This window comes from Amborella trichopoda, chromosome 9 (genome assembly GCF_054954075.1).
Source record: "Amborella trichopoda isolate Santa Cruz 75 chromosome 9, AtrichopodaSantaCruz75HAP2 v2.0, whole genome shotgun sequence".
Taxonomy (NCBI): domain Eukaryota; kingdom Viridiplantae; phylum Streptophyta; class Magnoliopsida; order Amborellales; family Amborellaceae; genus Amborella; species Amborella trichopoda.
In genome coordinates, this window is record NC_142344.1 from 38,073,779 (window position 1) to 38,089,759 (window position 15,981).

The 15,981-nt window shown below is 40.6% G+C and overlaps 1 protein-coding gene and 1 long non-coding RNA gene across 3 annotated transcripts in view; both read right to left on the minus strand.

The window, feature by feature from the left end:
• LOC148780516 (uncharacterized) overlaps window positions 1-15,775 on the minus strand; it is a 49,728-nt gene extending 33,953 nt beyond the window's left edge. For both annotated transcript variants that reach the window (XR_016040026.1, XM_088845799.1), the window contains exon 1: window positions 15,389-15,775. Coding sequence is in view for 1 of the 2 variants with exons in the window: in XM_088845799.1 (XP_088701925.1) it covers window positions 15,389-15,406 (18 nt within the window). In the remaining variant the exon portion in view is untranslated. The remainder of the gene's footprint in view (window positions 1-15,388) is intronic.
• Window positions 1,032-9,927, minus strand: LOC148780517 (uncharacterized). The gene is made up of 2 exons (XR_016039925.1): window positions 2,515-9,927; window positions 1,032-2,234 (listed from the first exon to the last, which is right to left on the minus strand). It is a non-coding gene; the product is annotated as an uncharacterized LOC148780517 (long non-coding RNA).
• Window positions 15,776-15,981: the final 206 nt, after the last annotated feature.

Here is a 15,981-nt window from a genome sequence, read left to right on the forward strand (position 1 = left end):
GATATGTCAAAACGATCATCACGCCGAGATCATCACTTTCGCGACATTCTTTTGGCCGAAAGGTTGTCGAAAGGACCCAAAACAAGCCTCGGATGACCACCATAGCCTATGGCCCCTTTTGGGGGACCATCTTGCCATTTTTGAGATTGTGGGTAAGGGTAAAATAGTCATTTTGCTCGAAAAACGAGCTTCAAATTTAATTCATATAAAATGTATTTTTTAGAAATTTTAGTCAATTTTGAGCATCCACCCTTGTTTCAAAGGGAGTTCTATATAAGCGTTTATAACCCAAAGTTAAAAAGGGAGAATTAATGAGATTTGGCCCCCAAGCGTAAGAATTCGATCAATTTTCCCTTAGTTTGGCAATATTTTCCTCGACCACTTTTCAAACCAAGAGAGGAGCGAGAAGAATTTCTTCATAAGCCACTACCCGTAAAACTTCATACTCTTCACTTGGAACCTCCCACTTCTCACTCGGAACTTCCCACTTCTAACCTAGACACCGGTTCGGTACAAGGAGCCCACTAGGTTACCCCCCAGTCTTTCTCTCTCTTCCTCTTTCTTTATCTCTCTTCCTCTTTCCTTACCTCTTCTCTCTCTTTCTTCTCTCTTTCCTCTTTCCCCCTTTTCTCTCTCTCACGGCCAATCGAGTCAGCGGCTAAGCTGTTAGCCCACCACCTTCTTTCTTCACTCTTCTTTCTCCTCTATCTCTCCCTTTCCCATTCTCTTCTCTCTCCCTCTTTCTTTCTCTTTCTCTTTCTTTCTTTTTCTCTCTCACTCTCTCTTTCTCTCTCTTGAGCTTCTCTCTCTCAATCTCTCTATCTCTCACTCTCACAACTAAGTTATCAACTCGTCTCCTTTCCTCTCTCTTCTTTCCCTCTCTTTCACTTTTTCTTTTTATTTCCACTTTCTTTTTCTATTTCTTCCACTTTCTTTCTCTCTTCTCTCCCTTCTCTCTCTCTTTCTCTCTCTCTCATGGCTAACCTTACTGCGGGCTCACCTCCCTTCCTCTCTCTTCACTCCCTTCTCTCTCCCTCTCTTTTTCTCCTTCTCTCTCTTCTCTCTCATTCTCTATCTATTTTCCCTCCCTTCTCTCTCCTTCTCTTTCTTCCTCTTTCTTTCTCTCTCTTCCTCTTTCCTTCTCTCTTCCCTTCTCTCTTTCTCTTCCCTTCTTCTCTCTTTTCTCTCCCTTCTCTCTCTCTCTTTCTCTCTCTCACAGTTAACTGAGCCAACGGCTAAGTCGTCGGTTTGCTTACCTTCCTCTCTCTTCTCTCTTCTCTCTTCTCTCTCTTCTCTCTCTTCTCTCTATTTCTCATTCTTCTCTCTTCTCTCATTTCTCTCTCCTTCTCTCTTTTTCACCTTCTCTCTCTTCTCTCTTTCTTTAATTTTCACTCCCTGTTTCTCTCACACCACTTGAAATTACTCCTAAGCAACCAGTCCCCTCTCTTTCCCTCTCTTTCTCTCTCTTTGCTCGAACCGATGTCTCCTCTCCCTCTCTAAATATCTCTCTCTTGTTCTCTCTTTCTCTCACTCCCAGTCTCGTACAAGCAGACGGCTAAGTCATCGACTCCCTGCCTCCCTTCCTCTCTCTTCTCTCCCTTCTCTCCTCTATCTTTTTCTATTTCTTCTCTCTCTTTCTCTCTCCTCTCCCCTTCTCTCACCCTCTCTTTTTCTCCTTCTCTCTTGCACTTTCACTCTCTCTTTCTCTCACTCCACTCGAACTGATGGCTAAGCAGCTGGTACCCTCTCTTCTTTCTCTGCTCAAACCAACGACTAAGCTGAGCTGACGATCCTCTTCCTCACTCAGTCTCTCTTTTTCTCACTCTTGCTCTCACCCAAGATGACAACTAAAGCATCAACTCCCTACCTTCTTCTCTTTCCTTCTCTTTTTCGAAATGGCAGTTAAGCCATCGACTCTGTGCCTTCTTCTCTTTCCTTCTCTTTTTCGAGCTGGCAGCCAAGCCACCAGCCCACTCGTCTCCCTCTCTCCTTCCTTTGTGCTAAGTCTCCCTCTTTTATCGAACTGGCGACTAAGACGCCAACTCACTTATCTCCCTCTCTTTCTCTCTCTCTCTTTCTCTCTCTCTCTCTTGTATGAGTCACCGTCTAAGCTTTCACCTCCTTGACTTTCTCCCTCTCTTTCCTCTCTCTTTCTTTCTTTCTTGTGTTCTCTCTCACCCTCTCTGTTCTCTCTCTCGACCTCTCTCTCGTGCTCTCTCTCACTCTTACTCTCCCTCTCTCTTGTTATTCCTCTTTCCCTCGATATTCTTTCTCTCTCTTCCTCTCAACTCTCTCTCGCTCTCTCTCTTTTGTGCTCTCTCTCACTCTTGTTCTCTCTCTCTCTCTTGCCCTCTCAGTATCTCTGGCTCTCTCTACCTCTCTCCCTCTCGCTCCCTCTCTCTCTCGTGCTCTCCCCCTCTCTCTCCCTCTTGTCCTCTTTCTTCCTCTCGCTCTCTCTCTTCTATCTCCCTCAGTTTCTCCCACTTATTTCCACTCTCTCTTTCTCTTCCTCACTGTCCTATCACCCTCTTCCTCTTGTTTTCTATCTCCTCATCCTTCTTCTCTCACCTTGTTTCATTCTCTCTTTCATCTTTATCCTCTCTTAAAACCCCTTTGTTGTCTCTCTTCCATCTCTCATCAAATTCCTCTTGTCATCTACCTCTTCGACCCCAATACTATCTCTTTTATCATCCTCTCATCAACAACACTTGGTTATATTTATTCATTTTATTTATTTTCTTTTTATTTGTTCATTTATTCGTATACCTATATGAGGTTGTTTGACAAGACAACGTCGAAAGACTGCCGAATTGACAAATAGTCTTGTATCATCCCACTTTCCTATATATATATATATATATATATCTAATAGCAAGTTAGGGTCTTCTGACCGGCAACCTTCTATGTGTGTGTTCATGAGTCATAGTCTGCGAGCGAGGAGGCTAAAGTCGAACCAGCCTCAGGTTAGGGGACTTTCCGTCATGATCTTAGAGGGTGCCTACGAACGCCCGAGCGTATCACACTGAGGTAGTTCCCACCTCACACCTTATAATCCTTTCTCACTAGTTGGCACCTATTGGTACGAGAACCCCACACACCGTGGTTTCTGAGGGAGCGATCTCGAGTCAGACCCAAATCTGGGTCCCTGCACGGGCATCCGACCAGTGGAGATCGAGGCCCAACCAGCGTGGCGACTCCACTGGGGACATCACTACCCCATCGTCGATTTAGTCTGCTTACTAAGCATTCTGCTCTTCACACACACACACACACAAATATCTTCGAGAGGGAATATTTAATCCCTACATTAGGGTTGGGGATTTTGTTATCATGAGTCTGTCCCCTAGGGGCGAAGTTCCACGAACATCGTTCCCCACTTTCCTCTTGAGTACTGAAAAAGGGTAAGCCTCACATTATTCTCGTGTTCCCTCCTTGCACCAAGTCACCATTAATGTTGATTGATTTAATAATCACGAGTAGAAACTTCAAAGACTCATATCCTACTCGTCTTGAGTCGGATCACGCTCAAATTTGGTGAGCATGTTCGTCTTGTCAATACGAGCTTTTTGATTTTTGATATGTGGCACGACCTGTGACACGATCTGTGATGATACCCGAGAAGGAAGAAGAGCTAGAGAGAAGTTGGCGATTCGTGAAGATAGTTGCAACAAATTCAGCAACGACACGCCTCACTCGAGCGGCCATATCACGGCTCGTGTACCTTATCAACTCGAAACCAATTGCATTATGTACGTAAGGTCCGAGGCTATGTCCGTTTCGAACCCTATGTATGATGAACAGTAGGATTCGGCACGCGAAGGCGTCAAAGTTGCTGTTGACTCCGGCTGTCGAATTTCCAGATTTTGGCTAAAAACTCAAGATCATGAAATCTTCGTCCAAACACAAAATCAAGCCGCGTTTGTTGCAACATGATCATGACTGCATGTTCAGTGCAATTCTGCGAAGAAACCAAATAAAAAAAATCAGGCAACAAGCACACTATCGATCAAAAGTTTCAAGATCTATGCAAATTTCGAGTCACATGATCGTGGCCTAAAAATGAGATTCATGGTTTGAAGTTGGTTTCAGACCGATTGTCATGCCAAGCTCGATAAGAAAGAAATCATCTTTCAACCAAACAGACACTAGAACAACCCCGAATCATTTATGGAAAATCAAGCAAGTTCTAGGGCAGCAGCAGAGACTGTTTTAGAATTTTATGTATTGTTGAGTAAGGGCAAAACAATCCTTTTGCACCCATTTTTAGAATTTATTTTAATTCAATTAAATTGTAATTATCGTTTGTTTAGATAAGTTTTGGGCGTACACCCATGTTTAGGGCTCAATTCTATAAGTACATGCTAAACCTAATTATACAAAGGTCTTCCCTAGTTTCCTTCATTCTTCAATTTCATGAATAAGGATTTTACATTGAGATTGTGGGTGCGTCATGGAGAGAGAGGGAGAGGAGAGGGAAGAAAAATTCTAATACCCTTTAGTGAGGGTAATTTCTCACTCCCCCTCTCATCTCTCTCTTTCTCTCTCCTCTCGTCAATCTCTTTCGCTCTCCTCCACTCATCTCTCTCTTTCTCTCTCCTCTAATCTATCTCTTTCTCTCTCCTCATCTATCTCTTCCTTTTTTCTCTCTCTTTCCTAATCTTCTTTATTTACTTTCCTTCTCTCTCTATTATCTTTCCTTTTTTTTCCTCACTTTCCTAATCTCCCTCTTCCTCCTTTCTCCCTATTCTCTTCTCTCTCTTCTCCATTCATTCATGGCAGAGCCTATCGTCAGGCATGATGTTCTCCTCTCCTTGGAACATAAACAATGAGTCGGGCCTTAACCCGAGTGGCGGGTCGGGCCTCTGTCAAAGTTCCCCTCTCCCACTTTTATTTCATGGAAGGCGGAAGCTCATCATTGTTCATGTTTTCTCTCTCTTCTTAATCTTATGTCATGGACGGTGGACGCTCATCGCCATCCATGTTTTCTCTCTTTTCTTACTCTTATGTCATGGACGATAGAAACTAATTGTCATCCATGTTTTCTCTTATATCATGGACAGCAGAAGCTCATCGCCATCCATGTTTTCTCTCTTTTCTTATTCCTTATGTCGTGGATGGCGGAAGCTCATTGCCACCCATGTTTTTTCTCTCTTCTTATTCTTCTGTCATGGACGACGGAAGCTCATCGTCGTCTATGTTTTCTCTCTCTTTTGTCATGGTCGGCGGAAGCTCATCGCCGTCCATGTTTGCTCCCTCTTCTTACACCTCTGTCATGGACGGTGAAAGCTCATCACCATCCATGTTTTCTTCTATCTTATCACTCCTCTGTCATGGATGGTGGAAGCTCATCAGCATCTATGTTTTTTTCTATCTTCTCTCTCCTTAGTCATGGACGACAGAAGCTCATAGTAGTCCTTATTTTCTTTTATTTTCTGTCTCCTCTGTGATGGACAGTGGAACCTCATCGCCGTGCATGTTCCCCTTCTTTCTTCACTCTCTCTTTCTTCGTCTTCCTTCTCTCTCTTCTTTCATTCTTCTTCCCCCTTTTCTCTTCTTTCTTATTGCTCCTCTCTTCTTCTTTTCCTCTCTCTCTCTTCCCTTTTTCTTCTCAAATGCACAACATCAGTAGTACTGTGCATGCCTCTCTTTCTCTTTTTTTTCTCCTTCTCTCTTTCCCTCCGTTTGACTAAGGGAGGCTAAGTCAAGCACTGCCATGGTAGTCTCGTCGTGTAGCAGTATTGCCGATGTACCGGTCTTAGTTACAGTGCCCGTTTTACTGCCATGATAGGCTAGCCATCGTGCCAGGCTGGTCGGTGATCGTTATGTCGTCTAGTATTCCCGTCTTGCTACCACGCCGAGTCAATCACTTGCTTGTCTAGCTACTTTGTTAGTCTAGACACCTAATCAAATTTTTATCTTCCCCATTCCTCTATTTTGTCTCTTTCTTCTTCTTTCATCTATCCTCTTACTCTTTTTCTTCTTTTGAATGTGCATGCCTATGTGCATTCGTCCAAAGACAAGGTGGGGTCCCTTGGCCTACTTGTCTTGTAAAATTAACCATGTGTATGTGATTGCAGAAATAGGAGAGTACAGGCCAAGGGAGGCAATTTCGAATCAGTTGAAGGACTGGGGGGCTTTCTTTGTGGTCTAAGAGGGTGCACACGTGAGCCAGCCCGTGTAAGTCCCAAACCCACCTTAAATTTCTTTCTCACCGGTTGGTATACCTACCCTTGTTTCTTAACAAGGTTCCCAAGAGAGCGATCTCAAGTCCCGGGGTCCCTTCAAAACTCGAGACACGTGCCACCAGGTCATATAGATTCAGAAGGTGAGATCAAGGCATTTAACCATACGGCAGTATCTACTGCCGTTCATGAAATTTCTCTTCTCTCTCTTCTTTATTTAGCACGACAGTACCAACTGTCGAGCATGACATTTCTCTCTCTTCTCTCTCCTCTCTGTCTTACACAACAGCATCAATTGTCGAGCACGACATTACTCTATCTTCTCTCTTTTCTCTGTCTGGCACGATACTACCCACTACCGTGCACGACATTTCTCTCGTTTCTCTCTTCTCTCTCCTCTTTGTCTGGCACGATAGTTTCAATTGCTGAGCATGAAATCACCTCTCTTCTCTCTCCTCTCATTCTGACATGGCAGTACTATCGTGCATAACATTTCTACTCTCTTCTTTCTCCCCTCCTCTCTTTCTTCTCCCCTTTCTTCTCTCTACTTTCATCTCTTTATTCTCTTCTCTTTCTCCCTCCTTTTCGTCTCTTCTCCCTCTTGGAAGGTTTGGTGAGAGCCAAGCTAACCTTCACCCTCCTCTTCTCTCTACTTTCATCTCTTTATTCTCTTCTCTTCCTCTCTACTTCTTTTCGTCTCTTCTGCCTCTTTGAAGGTTTCTTCACCCTCATTTTCTCTTTACTTTCATCTCTTTATTCTCTTCTCTTCTTCTCTCCTTCAGTCTCATCTCTTATCCCCCTTTGGAAGGTTTAGCGAGAGCCAAGCTAGCCTTCACCCTCTTCTCTTTCTTTTCTCACTTCTCTTCTCTTTTTCTCTCATTCTTTTCGTCTCTTTCCCCTTTTAGAAAGTTTCGCGAGAGCCTAGGTAACCTTCACCCTCTTTCTTATTCCTTTTCTTCTTTCTCTCTCTAAAACAAATATTTTTCTTTCTTTACCTTTGAAGAGCTAGGAGAAAGCCAAACTAACTTTCGTTCCTTTTCTCTCTCTTCAAAAATATTTTTCTTTCTTTATCTCTGAAGAGCTAGGTGCAAGCTAGACTAGCCTTCGTTCCTCTTTTCTCTCTTTTCCAAAAATACATTTTATCTCTGAAGAGCTGGGCGAAAACCAAAACAGCCTTCGTCTCTCTTTTCTCTCTCTTTTAAAATATTTTTCTCTGAAGAGCTAGGTGAAAGCCAAACCAATCTTCGTCTCTCTTTTCTCTCTCTTTCTTTTTCTTCTCTCTCTTTTTTTTTCCTTCTCTCTCTCTGAAGGACTGAGTGAAAGCTAACCAGCCTTTGTCTCTTTCTCTCTCCATCCCCTTCTCTTTCTTTTTCTTCTCTTTAAAAGTCTCTTCTCTCTAATGTCTTTTTTTCATCTCACCCCTTTCCCTCACTCTCTACATAAAGGAAAATCTGTCATGCGTCCCCTGTTAAAGAACACTCCAGAAGCCTGTCCAATTGACACGGACTCTACGACATGTTTTCCCCATTCTCTTTGCTATAAAATTTGCATTGAGGGTCCTTCATCAAGGAGAGGGAGTGGGGTTGTCGAATTGATGCGGATTTTACCATGTTATGTTCCCATTTTTCTTCTGAGTACACACGTATGTGTTTTCTCACCCTAAGACAAGGTGGGGTCTTCCGACCCACTTGTTTGTATTTATAATGTGTGTGTGTGTTTGCATAAAAGAAGAAACAGGTCAAGGGAGGCGATTCTGAACCAGCCTTAGGCCAGGGGGACATTCCACATGATCTAAGAGGGCACCCATGTGAGTAGCCTGAGCGTGTCACGGACCCAATGAGTTAAGTCCCGCCTAACGACCAAATTCCTCTCTCACCGGTTGGTATTCTTATCAGCGTCCTCCTTACACGGTTCTCGAGAGAGAGCGATCTCAGGTCTCGGGTCCATCTTGAACCCGGAACCACGCCATCAAGTAACCCGACCCAGAGGGCCAGACACCTAACCAGCTTGACGACTCCACTGGGGACACTCTACCCCATCATATGGTCATTCTCGCTTGACCTTCCTTTCTTTTGTTTTTTGCTAACTAACACACGCACACATGTCTTTGGGGTTAGCCTACCCCTTTATCCGAGTCGCGGATTTTGTAATCCCCGTACTCGTGAGTCTTCCTCGGAAGCAGTTTTCGCAAACCTAATTCCTGGCCATTCTCTTGAGCATCGATCCTATGTCTCACTCCCAGGTCTTCACATTGATTGATGTGAGTAGGGACCTAAAAGTCCCTCACTCCCTACCTCCTAGCATTAGTGGAGCTTCTGTCAGTGCACCTTGCATGGGTGGCATAACAGCCACCCCACAGTCAAAAGACTCAAAACACTACACTAGGTTGATTGCTTTAGGTTAACATTCTGGGAACCATATAGCAATTGCTAGATGATGTGAGGAAAACCTAATACTATAAACAAATAAAATAAACTTTGTAGGAGTAGCTCGTTCCCATGTATAGGATACTTGGTTCCTTGTATGATGGAATCATGATTCCAAGTGATATTAGAGCCATGATCTTGCGCATGTGGATTTGGTTCCTACTTACTACGGAACTCGACCCCAAATAATAAGAATCCAGTTCTCATAGCTCTGGGTACGAGATCCAAGTATGCAAGGAAGCATCTGGAATCAAGATCCGGTCACTCAGTGTGCGGGATCGCGATTCGGGGGTAGAAACTGACCCCCACATGGGCGCTCCCGGTAACTATGGTCTGAATGAATGGCTCAACACCAATATGATGAAATTCATCATACCACTTTTACATTTCTTCAATGGCCATAGTTACCGCAAGCCCAGATAAGACAACTCATATTGTAATGATCTTGTACGCAGTAAGAGACTTTTCGATGATTTTTACATACTGCCTTGACATATGCATCAATTATACAAATGTAAGTAACAATGTTAAGTGCAGCCAAATAATAAAGCATTTCCTCAAGACCCCATTGATAGGATTAGATTGGGACAGTTTAAAGTAATAGCGGATGAGAACGACATACATGTGTTCATTTCATGAATGACAGAAATGCTTCCTCAGTATAATCACCGAGGACATAAACACCCAAAAGTGGTGTCGACTTTAACTGTTGGTTTAAGACCTTCAAGAAGCATGCTCATGTCGTTTACATGTGCCAAGAATTTAAAAAAGTTGTACATGATATTTGGGAAAATACAAAAGTTGCCACAAGGAGTAATTCAAAAATCTGCAAATATGGGCAATAAAATACTATCCTGATCAGTGAGGTGAACTTCACATGCAGGTAATCGCCTGGTTTACATCATATCAAAGTTTATTCAAGTATCAAAGGTCATAAAATGTTCCCTGACTATGTATTACCAATATTAACAAGACCATTTGTTCACACAGACATTAAATGTACAAGATTTGTTTAAGATTACAAAGCTATAAGACGTAGTCTGGAATCCAAATCGTATCCGTAAGGAGTATAGTATCTGTATTGGGAAATTAATTATGAATATTTCTTCCTTCTACCATGATTATTATATCGTATATAAGAACCATGTAGCTCACTCTAACACAATGCGAATATTTATAAGAATGGTCTTGTCACCTTTAAAAGCATTTCTTCTAATAGGGAAACCTTTTTTCTAATAGGTCTAGTCCAATTCAGTATATTAAAAGCCAGCCACAATGATCGACTAGGCTGGGGAATCCTAGGCAACTCACCATAGGCAGTGGACCCCTAGGCTTGACTAGTCAGCCTAAGTGCCGCCAAGCACCAAGTGGTCACCCCCAAGCCCCTATCGGAGGGCACAAACATGCATTAGGCTGGGGGAAAAATTCCTTTTCCTAGGGATGGGCTCAAGGCTAGGTGATCAAGGTGGTGGGTTGGCACAACATGACGTCTTCAGTTCTATTCCTACAACGCGGTAGGGAACTAATTCCCATTGAATTACCCAAAAAAAACAAGTCTTTCTCCCCCATCAAAAAGGGGTATGGGGTTGGCATAAGGACCATTTGAGAAACTTCTGTAAATCTCTAGATTTTTATGTTTTTATTTTAATCAAAAAATTTTTTGGGTTTGAAACAAATTTTTTAAACTTGAAGTCTTAAATTTCCAAGTTTGTGAGACCTAAAGAGTTAAAGACTTTGGCATCAAAACTCGTTAATTTAGGGAATCTGCAATTAGGGTGAAAGATATTTTCTTATTGTTTTTTTTTTGGGGGGTAAGGGAGGAGGGAGAAATTATGAGATAGAAAGAAGTGATGAATGAGAAAGCACCAAAGAAAGCAAGGAAATCATGAGAAAAAAAATCAAAGATAGAGCAAGGTTATGATGGGGAGAGAGAGAGCATCAGAGTGAAAAAAGATGAGGAGATAACATTGAGAACAAAAAGTACCAAAGCTCTTTAACTACAATAATAGAGTTAGGGCGCCTACACTTTGTTTGATAACTCTTATACCCGTACAACTTACATAGTTCTTTCATCTATGGTTTTCTCCTTTAAAGCATGCTCCACTATTTCAGAAACCTCTTCCTATGAAGAATTTAGATGACATGGCGAGCACCCCAAATAGAGACCACATAAAGTATCATAGTGGTGACCTCGATTGCCAGCTCCACACCACGACATAGATAAAGAGGGAGAGAGTGGTTCTAGAGAGAGAGAATGAGAGAACTCAATATTAGAGAAACAAAGGAAGATCTCAAATTTTCCTTTTTTAGAAAGAGAGATGTGGTTTTTTCAACATACCTTATTTTAAAGAAATGATAAATCAGCTTTCTATTGTGGATTGGGGGGAGAGAGAGAGTGTGTGGCATTAGAGAGAGGGTGAGTTCAACAAGCCCCTCATTTGAGAGAGAGAAGTTGTATTAGAAAGATAATGGGAGAGCTCAACCAGCCCTATCTTGGTGAGAGGAAGGGACACAAAATCCACCCTATTTTACAGAGAGAAATTGAGAGCTCAGCTTTCTATTATATGCATAGTTTAAAAATAAGCCGCCCAATGCCTAGGCGCCCAAAGGACCTTAGGCCGCACACCCAGTCTTAGGCTGGTTTAGAGAGGGCATGAGCGCAATAGGCCTTTGCATTTGAGACAGAGGCTCTTGTATCATAGAGATAACAGGAGAACTCAATCAGCCCTATCTTGGAGAGAGGAAGAGAAGTAAAATCTACCCTATTTTAGAGAGAGAAAGGGAGAGCTTTGCTTTCTGTCATGTCAATTTTTAAAATTGGCCGCCAAGCACCTAGGCACTCAAGTGCCCTAGGTTGCACGCCTAGGCTTAGGGGGCCATCCTTGGGTGCTAGTACCAAAGTGCATGCCCCGGTGGCCTAGGTGATTGGCTAGAGCTTGGGCCCATTTTTTTGGACATAAAGAAGGTCTTAAGGGCAGTTTGGGTCATTTTTTCTCAAAAAATATACTGGAAAGGGTGTTTGGGGTATTCTAAATGTCCTAAGTGAAATAAAAAATTAAATTTGAACCCTACAAACACCCTAAATTGATTCATTTTACAAATTTGTTTGAATTGAATATATATATATATATATATATATATATATATATATATATATATATATATATATATATATATTTATTTATTTATTTATTTATTTTTATTTATATATATATATATCCAAAAGCTTACCCTTTATTCATGAAATTTTTTTAAGGTCCTAGTGAAGGTATTAGAAGATTTTTGTCAGAAGTTCTAGCTTGACCGACATCAAAAACACTGAAGAACATTGATCGTGTGTAATTGTTTATCATGAATGGATGTTACTATGGAGTATAGATTGGAAAGTTAGAGACTAGTACACTATTGACTTGTTTATGCTTTTTCACTAAATTTTCAATGATTTGAAGTTTCGAACGTGCTTTAACATTCATGCTTATATATTTATATGAAAAAAGATAGTTGGAAGACAAATAAATGCAAATAAAATACAAAATAAACATAAATACCTACATATATGTTCGTTCATATAGCCTGTATATGCAATTCCTAAAACATTTTCACTTCAAGATGCCTGACGTTCTGGGCTCCGGTCTAGGTGCTGAGCCTGCCAACTAGCATTTTCTGGAACATTGGTCATGTCGTTAAGGTTCCCAAAATGAGAAAGGACAGATACTATTCCAATGAACCGTTAGACTGACCAAATGTTTTGCCTATCATTATTCTACTATATCTATACATGATTGGTGGTTGAAATTTTCTTATTGAGATGGCAGCTTGCCTACATAGATGATCTATTTGGGAACCACATAGGTTGTTCATGCAAAGAGCATAAAATATTTCTCCATGAAGAAATGAGTACCTTATCTTGAGATATGTGACATTATTTTTCATTAAGCAATAATAACGTTGTGAAGTTGCACTAGTGTTGTAGATAGAAGGACTCGTCAAATCTAGCCAGAGTATATAATAAATTTTTTCTTTCTTTTTCAATTTTTTTCTTTCCTTCATGACCTAAATCACTCACAAGTAGTCCTTTTAAAATATAATAACTTCAAAAAAAAATACAATAGGATCTCAAGAACTTTAAGCCATTCAAGGCCTATCTTTCAATAACAAAGAAAAGACACGACCAATGCTTGGGAATAAAGAAAACAATAAGTAAATAAGTAGAAAACAAAAGAGGGTTCTAGAGATTACTTCAACCGAGCTTTTTACACCCCACACCGAGTCACCACGTTCCCGTGAGATAAGAAATAGAAGAGATGAGAGGACCACCATAAGAGAAATCTCGAAGATGAGAGAGTGGAGTGTGCCCCTTTTTAGTTATCTTGAGGGAGAGAGAAGGTTTCCAAAGAGAGAGAGGCATTTTCCTTGTGGGGTGTGCCCCCTACTTTGGTCAAGAGATAGAGAGAGAGAGAATTCTCAAGAGATGGGGCATTCCCCCCTTTTTTCTATGGGAGAGAGAAGAGAGATTTTAGGTGTAAGAAATATGGTGTAGAGAATATTGGGTAGGGTGCATCCCTTTTTTTAGTACTTGAACAAATCTAGGGTTTTTTAGGTTTTTCCTTAGCTTGCCACTCATAAGAGATTGAATATGTATCATTGATCTTGGGTGATTTGTGGGGTGAGAGATATGAGCTCTTCATTCTATAGATGGGCCATCAACATCCTATAAAAGGTGCTAGAACCACCCATATGAGAATGAATATGCACCATTGATCTTTGGTGACTTGTGGGATGAGAGATATGAGCTCTCCATTCCATAGATGGGCCATCAACATCATATGAAAGGAGCTAGAACCATTATCTCTCACTTCCTAGACTATTTTCCCATCAATTAATTCAAATAAGAAACTAATATATGATAATATTATCCTTTCTTATTTTATGCGTAAGCCTTCTCATACGTACCAAAATTTCATTCAAAATTTCCTCAAGGCTTAAGCTTTCTTAAAACAACACAAACTTATCTGTCAAACTTTAGAGCTTGATCTCACAAAACAGAAACTATCCTAGGTGGGGCATGCCACCCATTGTGGCACCTAACTGGCCCCACCTAATTTGCTATGGTGGGCCCAAAAGTCCTATTGGGCCTCCCATGTAATTATATTACTTTTTATTTTTAGAAAAACATAAAATCATTAGTTGAATATTTATTTTCAAAGATATATCTCTATTTTTATAAATCTGAATTTGATAAAAAAAATAATTAGAGATTTAAAAAAAATTCAAATAGCAATTCTAAAAATATTATATTATTAAAATAGGTAAAATTAAATACTTTGATTGGAAAATGATCTATATGGTCTAGGAATCAATATGCACTAGGGCATTTCATCTCCTACTGCGGACTACGGACGACACATGTTTTATCAAACCGACCTAGCATTGCCCATGACCCACAGTCCATGCAGGGGATCATTAGTGGGTTACCAGAGTCTAGACAATGGGTAGATATCGCAGTCCCAGTATATGGATTTCAGATCCTTCTGGCGATAAAACCTAGGTTATCCTAACCTGAGCAATGGTGCACAGGTGGTATCTCTCGCACATGAGCATGCTTCACCTTGAAAGGTAAATGTGCATGTCGTGCGATGGTACAAATAATAGGCTTTGGCCCTATTTCTAAAGGCCTCCATGACATACAAGGGTCACACAATCCCTCGGCTCTCATCCGGGCATACTCCGACCTCATCAAGGGCTAACCCACTAAACCCTCATCGGTTATATTTCTATGCCTACGTACCTTGGGTTTTCCCCATTTAAACTGACCTAACACATTAACCACATTAACAAAAGTTGTAGAATAAAAAAATAAAAAAATAAAAAAATAAAAAAAATAAAAAAAGAAAGAAGAAGAAGAAAAATCTTTATTTATACAATAATCAAATCATCCCTCATACTTGAGGGCCCAAATTTTAATGTTTACTCAGTGTATTCTAATTTAGCCCCCACAAAATCCCAACAGTGCATTTATATTTCTTCGTACAATGAGAGGCTCAATATTTGTTAACCTGACCTTCTCTTAATAGTTCAATACAAGCATTCAAGCATTTGCTATCATATTGGAACCTACTTTCAACAACTTCCTAGTTAACGTGAAGAACCTCAAATTTACATCATAAAACATTTTCTTAAAACCTTTTTATCTTTTGATAGAGCACAAGAGTTAAACAAAGAATATGGCTTTGAATCTCTCTGTAACAATAAATTTTTGAGAATATATCATTTTCACCTACGGAAAAAATACGTCGGTTAAAACTTGTGAAGCCCGTTTTCCTACTAATATATGAAAAAGTGAATATTACATAAGATTTCTAGGCGGGCCAAGGATGACTCAGGCGCAGAATGATAATTGTTTCGGCCAGTAAGCCCAGTCCGAGCCTAGCTTGTTGGCTGCAGGCACGCCTTAATTGGTAGTCCTAATCCTGACCATGGGGTTTATCACTTTCAAATAAATGGGATAGATTAACAATTTATATAATTTCAATTGTTCATTTAATTATGGTGTGAGATAGACTTAAGTGCTTCTATTACGGTTCAACTTAGGCAATGGAGTTGTGATGACTGATCATATTATACCACCAATATAAAAGGTAAAATAGTGACAAGGAAAAACCCCATTTTCCTGAGAGAAGGGGAAAAAACACATACACACCCCTATAAATACCCATTTTAGCAATTTCAAAGCAGATAAGGGAAAAGTAAGAAAATGTTAGAAAGAAAACCCTAACTCACCTGCATTGTCATGGCCATGAAAAAACGAGAGGATCTCCTTATAAAGTATCTTCATTGCACTCGTATAGCGAAAAAATATTCAGCACCTGAATTTGCAAAAATAGTTATAAGAACACGCTCCTTACATAGAAAGTCCGTCGATTGAAAGTGAATCCCCAATGTGCAGGTGCCCTTCCAAGAAGAAGCGGCGAGTGGCTAAAATAGCAGCCATGGAGGATGTTAGGGGGCACAGCAGCAATTCGTGTTGAAACAAAAGTCATAGTTAAATGCTCAGTTTTAAACCAGAAGAATCGGTTGAGGAAGTTAGGGCCACTTGCTTGAGAGGTAAACCCTAAAGGCTTTTAGCGAAGATGTTGGGTTATTGTGTTGTTAAAAAAAAGGTTTTGAATAAAGAAAGCTCGAGTGAATGGAGAGAAAGAGAGATTGTGTGCCTTGAGTCTATAGATTGTGTACGTAATTTTTGTCCTTATCGTCACTAGAAGGAAAATATGGTTAAGCTGTCTCTCACGAAAGCATACTCCAAATCCACTAAACATCCAAAGGGAATGTGTGCCTTGATGCTATTTATCATTATTACAAGATTATTGCCGGTT